The 8,542-nt window shown below is 46.3% G+C and overlaps 1 protein-coding gene across 1 annotated transcript; it reads right to left on the bottom strand.

Moving 5' to 3' along the window:
- Positions 1-542: 542 nt before the first annotated feature.
- Positions 543-8,124, bottom strand: FCRLA (Fc receptor like A). The gene is made up of 6 exons (XM_064593519.1): positions 8,036-8,124; positions 4,254-4,268; positions 3,766-3,909; positions 2,726-2,992; positions 1,971-2,255; positions 543-903 (listed from the first exon to the last, which is right to left on the bottom strand). The coding sequence occupies exons 1-6, from the start codon at positions 8,112-8,114 to the stop codon at positions 605-607; spliced, it is 1,089 nt and encodes a 362-aa protein (XP_064449589.1). The 5' UTR covers positions 8,115-8,124; the 3' UTR covers positions 543-604.
- Positions 8,125-8,542: the final 418 nt, after the last annotated feature.

Genomic DNA, 8,542 nt, shown 5'->3' with positions numbered 1-8,542 from the left:
AATATTTGCTGATGATGCTGGAGGGGGCAGCAAATAGAAGAGGCAAAGGTCCACCCCAGAGTCTAACACCTAGCTTCCACAAGGTTGAAGTTTCTTAATCTCAGCACTACTGACATTTTGGGCCAGATAATCCTTTGTTGTGGGGGCTGCCTAGTGTGTTACCTCATGTTTAGCAGCATCCTTGGCTTCTACTCACTAGATGCCAGCAGCACCGCCCCCACAATATGCAGACCAAAAATGTCGCTAGATGTTGCCAAATGTCCCCTTTGGTGGAGGTGGGGGATTGCCTCCAATTGAGACTGCTGCATTAAATCCATCTCATTGATTTTCTTTCAATCGCCAGATTCTGGTCGGGGCAAAAGAAGGCAACTCCTGGTCTAGAGAGATCAGGGTTGTTGTGTCATGTTATGAGAGAATATAAAATTATAGCTAAATTCTGAGGATCACTTTGTGCACATTTATTTACACTCATCTATCTCAGTTACTCTAACAAAATACTGGACAATTTGTAAGACTATTTATGGGTATCTATAGGACAGAAAGAGGAAAAGTAGAAAAAGTTGAATTTATTGGGAGTAGTTGAGCAATACTGCAAATGAATTATTTACTCATACTTGGCAGAACGCTTTGTAGTCTCAAGCTTCAGGAGGGCAGATAAGTCCCTCAGCTCCATGACTAGGTGACCAAGGAGAGCTCTTATATCCTGCATTTGTTTGAGAAGAATGCCCATCTGGTGATACAGATGGGGGTCTGGCACCTGCAGAGGAGAGGAGAAGCCTGGATCCTTAGAAGGGGTGGACAGTGGAGGCTGAAGTCCAGGAGAGGCTGTTGGAGTAGATTCTGGAACAGCTAATTTCTGAGGAGCTGGATTCAAGGTGGGGGATGCAGTAGAGCTGGAGGGACCTGTATTATGGGGTAAGAGGCACATGTAAGAGTGAAATCTGACTCTGGCCCTAACCTCATATTCGTGGTCAATCTTTCTTTGTTTTCTGAAAGTGGCTATGGGGTCCAATGGCAGCCAAGGTTTGAGGATTCCCTCATGGTTAAAATTTGAATCGGAGGCTTGGCTACCACAGTTTGAAAATCTTCAGTGATGAGGCTTCATCATTACAGGGCTATAGATATTAGCCAATTCTTACTCTCTCAAGGCAGAACCTAATTCCCTGTAGTGTGGATGTAGTAACTGGTCCTAGGTCAACATCTTCACTGTATATGACATTAGTGTAATTCCTCATCTTTGTGCCAGCCTTCAGTGTTTTTTTTTTTTTTAAAGATTTTATTTATTTATTTGACAGAGACACAGCGAGAGAGGAAACACAAGCAGGGGGAATGGGAGAGGGAGAAGCGGGCTCCCCGCAGAGCAGGGAGCCTGACACAGGGCTCGAACCCAGGACCCTGGGACCATGACCTGAGCCGAAGGCAGACGCTTAACAACTGAGCCACCCAGGCGCCCCATAGCCTTCAGTGTTTTGAGGACACCTCCATTGGCCCCTTGGGTCACCTCCTCTTCAAGATGAGTATCTTCCACTCCCCTCCCCCCATGATTTTTCTTATGACATGGTTTCAAGCCCCCTCATTACCCTGGATACCACCTCTTCTGGATAAATTATTTCAGGTCAAATGCATACTTTTTAATTGGGGGTCCCTGAACTGAACATAAACTCCAGACTACCTCATCTTCATTCTAGATACTATATTCCTGCAGATGCCCAGAGTTCATGTTGGGAGAATAAGGTCTATGGGGCAGCAGCTGTGGAGCTGGCTCAGGTCTTTCTTGGTTTGGTGAGGGTGTGCACTGTGGTCTGAGGGAGAAGTTCCCTATCTGTGCTCTCTTCCATCCCCAGGGACTCTGGCTTATTGTTCCTGCTTCCCCTGTGTCCTTTCTTAACCTGCTCATACCAAACGCCAGCTCATGGGTCCAATCTTTCCTTCACTTTTCATACACACCAGACAAATACACACTCACTTACCCTGCACCTGGATCTCCAGCTTGGAGCTCTGTTTCCAAACTTGGTTGTCCTCAGTGACTGCTTCACACCAGTAGGACCCAGAGTGTGCCTCTGAAGCTGTGGGGATCTGGAATTCTGGGGAGAGGCCCCTGCCACGCACTGTCCTGCTGTCCTTGTAGAAGGAGAAGAGGAGGCGGGCGGTTGACCTCTGCAGGGGCAGCTTTGTCTGACAGCTCAGGGTCACTGGGTCCCCCTCTTTGGGCTCAGCTGAGGGGGTGGCTCTGAGAAGTGGGGCTGGAAACAGTTCTGAGGGAGAGAGAGGTGAGAAAGAAGAGCTCAGCCATCCTACATTCAGGCGGACCCATGCCAGGTAAAGAACCCAGCCACACTTTCCTCCCCCTATTTCCATCAGGAATGAACACTCTTAGTAAAGCTGCATTTGAACTTTTCAAATCTTCTCTCTCTTCAACTAGAAAAGATTAGAAAAGACCCAGAGATGGGCAAATCTGACAATAGTCCAGACGCCCAATCAGTGAACACTGGGAAGCATGGCTCTGTAGGCTAGAGCTGTGGGAAGCATACTAAATGGGGAGAGGGCTGAATGACTTGAGAATGCAATGCTGAGATGCTGCCCCTCCTGAAGCCCAAATTGGGCATTTGCCAGCAACACGTTCCTTAGCCTTCGGTGATCTTGCCACCTCCAGTGAAAGACAGTCTTGGTCCCTCTGTGTCTCCCCACCTGCCTCTGCCCCAAAGACATTCCCTTCAGCTCTCACCTTGGACCTTGATAGCCACGGGAGATGCTGTTTCTGGGCTCCCGGGACCAGGGCTCCTGAAGATACCACTGCAGTGATAGTGCCCGCTGTCAGCCTGTCGCACCACAGCGATGGAGAATTCCCTATTAGGTCCAGGGGGACCCATTGCTGAGCCATCTCGGTAGAAGGTCACCTGGGTCAGTGGCCAGTCTTGCCAGGCCTGGCAGCGTAGAATCAGTGGGTCGCCTTCAAATATAGGGCTGACTGGACCTTGGAGGATCACCCAGTCTGTGGCCAAAGCAGAATTGAGTGTGACCCACTGCCTTCCTTGGGAGTTCCCTGTGCTACCCACATAGACTCCCCCTAAGCTTTCTCTGAGGGTCCAGGTAATTCTCACCCCTAGTTGGGAATGTAGAACAACTTCTCTAAGGCCTAAGACTGAGGGAACCTTGGCTTTTGGGCTGAATATGGGGAAGATGGCACAGTAATCCCCCGTTATCCACAGTTTTGCTTTCCATGGTCAACTGCAGTCCAGAAGCAAATGATTCTCCTTCTGACATATCATCAGAAGATCAATAGTAGCCTAATACTACCTCACAATGCCTATGTCATTCCCCTCACTTATCAAGTAGGCATTTTATCATCTCACATTATCACAAGATAGGTAAGTATTAGTACAATAAGGTATTTTGGGAGAGGGAGAGACCATTCTCATAACTTTTACCATAGTACATTGTTATAACTATTCTATTTTATTATTAGGTATTGTTGGTAATCTCTCACTGATCTCTTACCGTGCCTAATTTATACTTTACTATAGGTATGTAGGTATAAAAAAAACTTAATATATTTAGACTTTCGTACTCCCTGCAGTTTCAGGTATCACTGGGTGTTCTGGAACATATCCTCCATGGATAAGGGGCAGGGGGAGCTACTGTATCTCATCCCATGGCCAGTTTCCTGGGGGCCCCTTCCTGAGTGGGCTGGCAGTCTAAACAGGCAGGTTTGGGAAATGGGAGAAAGAGAAGACCTATACAAGTCAGTCCTTCCCGAGACCTCACCGTAAGACACAATCAGATGGAAGGGTTTACTGAAAGTGTAGCCCTTGACCTGGAAGTCAACTTCCCTTGGGTCCTCCTGGGTATCGCAGCTGCTGTCCTGGGTCCTGACTGGTCCTTCACATTGCAGCATCTCAAAACCGGCAGCTGAGGAGGGCATGGTTTGAGAACCAGAAAACAATGCTGTGATTTGGAGGAAGAAGGCAGAAACTGCCCTCTACAAGGGAATCTCCAGGAGAATCATCCTTTTTAGAGTGAGAAGGAAGATGAAAACAATGCTGTGACTTGGAGGAAGGAGACAGAAACTGCCCTCTATAAGGGAATCTCCAGGCGAATCATCCTTTTTAGAGTGAGAAGGGAAGATGCCAAAACCCATGTGGGTCTCTTGATCCAATACTTTTGAGTTGATTCACTGGTTTTCAAGTGCTTTCAGTGAATGGACCATGGTATGGGGAAGAGGGCGGGGAGAGAATGGCAGAATGTGAACTCACCAGCATGATATCCAGCTGCTGGTGCAGGAAACCAGAGGCCAAAGGCAACAATGACCCCAGAGCAGGTAGACACAGGACACAAAGAAAAGGGAGATGATTAGATTTTAACACTCACCAGGGGGTGTTTATCGTAAGCCATACACCACTAGGCATTTTTACACATGATTTTACTTAATCTTGACGAGATTTCTAGGTATGTGATTTCACTCCCAATTTTATAAATCTAAGAGAAACAGGCTCAGGATAGTTTGACAATTTACCCAAAATTTCAAAAGGGAGTAGGGAATGGAGCAAGAAAGGAAGGTATGTCTGAGTCCAAAATCAGTGTTCACTGTTTAGATTTGATCAACAGTAGGTCTCTGACCTTCCTTGGGGGTTTCCTTCCAAATTTTCATTTTCTCAAAATTCCCTTGGCTGTTCATCCATGAATACATTATCTACCAATTAACTTCCAGTACCTAGCAGTGTCTCCTCCTTCCTTGCTACCTCCTTTCGGGTCTTCATTTTTCAGCCATTTCTACCTTGATGTCCTCTGTCCCTTAAACTTTCCATGGCAACTGTAGAGCCCTTCCTATGTCCTTCTCTCCACTCCAAACCTCTGCTCCCAGTCTGTCCTGGTAACTATGGAACAATTCTTTCTCTGCTTCCAGGTGAAAACTTAGAGTTAAGGATTTCTCATTGTATCTCCTCAATCTATCTCTTAGCTCCATGATTGACTCAGGCAAGGTTAATTTCCATTCTTCTCATTTTCATGACTGCTTCTTGTCCCTTAATCCCTCTCCTCTTCTTCTGGTCCCATGGCCATTCACATATACTCAATTCTTCTCTCCATTCTTTCCTGGTTTACTTGCCTCTGTTTCATTCCACTCCCTAAGACCCAAAACTCTTCTTTGACCCTGTAACTTCCCCTAGCAACGCCCCTTTCCACTTCGTAATTCTCATTACATCAGTACCAGGTGTTTTCTTTAGATCCTCCTTCAGCTCCCTTCACCACCCTGCTGCTACCTTTTTCAGTTCCTCCGCTGTCATTCAACTAGACTCAGCCTCCACTCCTTTTTGAACATGAACTTGTGGGTTGCTAGGCACTTTCACTCACTAAATTATGAGGTAGGTATTAGTCTCATTTTATGAATAAGAAAATGGAATTAGAGGGGTGCCTGGGTGACTCAGCTGGTGAAGCGTCTGCCTTCGGCTCAGGTCATGATCCCAGGGTCCTGGGATCTCTGCTCAGCAGAAAGTCGGCTTCTCTCTCTCCCTCTGCCCCTCCCCCCAACTTGTGTTCATGCGCACGTGCACTCTCTCTTTCTCTCTCTCTCCCAAATAAATAAAATCTTAAAAAAAAAAAGAAAATGGAATTAGAGATATCAAAAGTGAATTTTCCAAGGTGACAGAGAGCTAGTTAATAGAAGAAGAATGGCTTAAAACCAGTGTCTGGAGTTCTTGCCACAATACCAGTGTTGTATCTTCGTAGTCACCCAGTCCTGTTTCTACGAGTTCAATAAAATGATTCAACAAAATTTTTGTGCAGGGAACAAGGCAGATGCTAAAAATTCAAACAAATTCGACAAGGTTAAAAAACAAAAACAAGGGCGCCTGGGTGGCTCAGTTGGTTAAGCGACTGCCTTCGGCTCAGGTCATGATCCTGGAGTCCCGGGATCGAGTCCCGCGTCGGGCTCCCTGCTCAGCGGGAAGTCTGCTTCTCCCTCTCCCGCTCCCCCTTCTTGTGCTCTCTCTCTCTCTCTTTCTCTCTCAAATAAATAAATAAAATCTTATAAATAAATAAATAAATAAACAAATAAATAAATAAATAAATGAAGGGCACCTGGGCAGCTCAGTTGGTTGAGCGACTGCCTTCGGTTCAGGTCATGATCCTGGAGTCCCGGGATCGAGTCCCGCATCGGGCTCCCTGCTCGGCGGGGGGTCTGCTTCTCCCTCTGACCCTCCTCCCTCTCATGCTCTCTGTCTCTCATTCTCTGTCTCAAATAAATAAATAAATAAAATCTTTAAAAAACAAAAACAAAAAAGCATTGTCCCGGTCTACAAATAACTCAGTTTAGTGGACAGCACAGTCATATGAAGAGATTATATCAGCATGAGGAGGAAAGTAATAACAAAGACATATGACAGGCAGCCATTAGGGCAGAAAGGAGGGTTCAAAGAAGCTTCCCTGGTGAAGATGCCACCTATGCAGAATCTCCAGGGGATGCCTAAAAGTTTGTGAGTGAGAGGGAATAGGGGCCATGGAGAGAGCTCATTTCAAGCAGAGGTAAGCAGTATGAGCGAAGCTTGGAGATAGGTAATAACCTGGTGTGTGAGTGGATAAATACAAGCAGGTCGGGGTTTATTACAGCATAATATGCAGGGCTCATAGGCTAACAGCAGAGGCTGCAGAGGTTAAATAGGAACCAGGCTACGGTGGGCCTTGTGTGCATTGGCTGCAGAGCGCAGAATCCATTTCAAGGGCACAAGGCTGAGACATGGAGGTTAGTCAGGAAGTTATGGGACTATCCAAAGTCCACAATGATGAGGGCTTTTCCTAGCATACTATTAGTTCTGTTTCAAGGAAGGGACTGTCTCTAAGAACAGTTTAGAAAGTGCATTTGGCCAAACTTGCTGATTGATCATATGCAGTGGATGGAGAGGGAGGACCCTAGGTGTTCTCCCAAGTTTTTGGCCTGGAGGCCCGGGTGGATGCCATGAATTGAGATCAGACATAGTGAAAGATGAAATTAAGAGAGTAGGGGCCAGGAGGACAGATGAGTTCAGCTCTGGTCATATTGTGCTGAGATACCTGTGAAACATGCAGGTAGATATGTCTTGTGCAAAGTTGGATCTTTGACTGTGAAACTCAAAAGCACAATTAGGGTTGGAGATACGACTTTGGGCTCTTTTTTTTTTTTTTAAGATTTTATTTATTTATTTGACAGAGAGAGACACAGCAAGAGAGGGAACACAAGCAGGGGGAATGCGAGAGGGAGAAGCAGGCTTCCTGTGGAGCAGGGAGCCCGATGTGGGGCTCGGTCCCAGGACCCTGGGATCATGACCTGAGCCGAAGGCAGACGCTTAACGACTGAGCCACCCAGGCGCCCCTCGACTTTGGACTCTTAAATAGATAGTCGTAGTGGTAAAAATGATACAGATAAATGAACTCACTAAGGAAATTGTGTAAAGAGTGAAGGGTAGAAAGGCAGGAAAGCAACAGTAGAAAACACCAGTCTTTAAGGGGAAGAGAACATAAGCCATCGAAGGGACAAAGACAGGTACATGGAGTGCAAGGAAAAAATGGCACATGGAAGTCAGGCGAGCAGAGAATGCCGAGAAAGAATAAGTGACCAACACTGCCCAATGCAGCAGAGAAGTCCAGCAGCAGAAGAATTAAAAGGTGGGCCATGGTGCAGTCCATATGGAAGTCATTGCACCCTGGCAAAGCTGATTCCAGTAGAAGCCAGACTGGAAACACTGAAGTATGAGTGAGAAGTGAGGAAGTGGAGAAAGCAAGTGCAAACTACTCTTTCAAGAAATATGAGAAAAGGAAGAAAAAGAGTTGAGATGGTAGCTCAATAGGGCATCACAGTCAAGTGGACTTTTAGAATGGAAAAGGCTTGAAGATTTTTATATTCAGAAAGAACCATTCAATCCTGCACACCAGACTTTCTAATATCTACCCTTCATTTCCCATCTGCACATTGCTTCTTTGGGCCAAAGTCAGACCACGTATCTTGCCATTGATCAAAGTCAGGCATATCTCCTTTCCCACACCAATGTTCAAACATATCACTTACCCAGCAGCATCTGGACTGCCCAGAGCATCGTAGGAGAAAAGTAGAGGACCCCAGCCATGAGGACAGAGCCCAGCTTCATGGTGACTGTGTTTAGGTCTCCTGCAGCCTCTAACGCACTGATTTTCTTCAACATGAAACCTCTCAAGTTAGAAAAGAGGAAGTAAATCTAACTGTCTCATCTCCTTGCATCTGGGGCCTATTTTCAACTTTGTGATTGGCTTTCATCATTCAGATTTGGCTAGGTTGGCTCCAGCATCGTCTACATCCTTAGGACTGTGGGTGAAATAGTAACACTCTCAATTGTTCAAGAACTCCCCCATAGAGCTCAGAGACCTTCCAAAGCACATTATTTTCTGATATCCCTCTGGCCTTCAGGACACTCTGAGAAGGGTCAGGGCAACAGCCCTTCATTTCACTGATGAAGCAGCTGGGGACAAGAGACAGGGAATTGCTTGAAGACAACATGGAAAGTCACTGGGAGAGCAACAATGAGAATTCACGCGTCCT

The sequence above is a fragment of the Mirounga angustirostris genome, unplaced genomic scaffold, assembly GCF_029215605.1.
Source record: "Mirounga angustirostris isolate CCGP_5_RB_7025 unplaced genomic scaffold, mMirAng1.0.hap1 SCAF_6, whole genome shotgun sequence".
In the NCBI taxonomy this organism is placed as follows: Eukaryota; Metazoa; Chordata; class Mammalia; order Carnivora; family Phocidae; genus Mirounga; species Mirounga angustirostris.
The sequence above is the reverse complement of the archived record's forward strand: the minus strand, read 5'-3'. Positions and strand labels throughout refer to the sequence as shown.

Bases quoted from the DNA above. Each gene is read 5' to 3' on its own strand.
- FCRLA (XM_064593519.1), bottom strand. From the start codon at position 8,114: ATGAAGCTGGGCTCTGTCCTCATGGCTGGGGTCCTCTACTTTTCTCCT. The intron at 2,993-3,765 runs GTGAGGTCTCGG...CTTTGGCCACAG, and splicing joins CCATCTGATTGTGTCTTACG to ACTGGGTGATCCTCCAAGGT. The intron at 2,256-2,725 runs GTGAGAGCTGAA...TCTCTCCCTCAG, and splicing joins CGTGGCTATCAAGGTCCAAG to AACTGTTTCCAGCCCCACTT.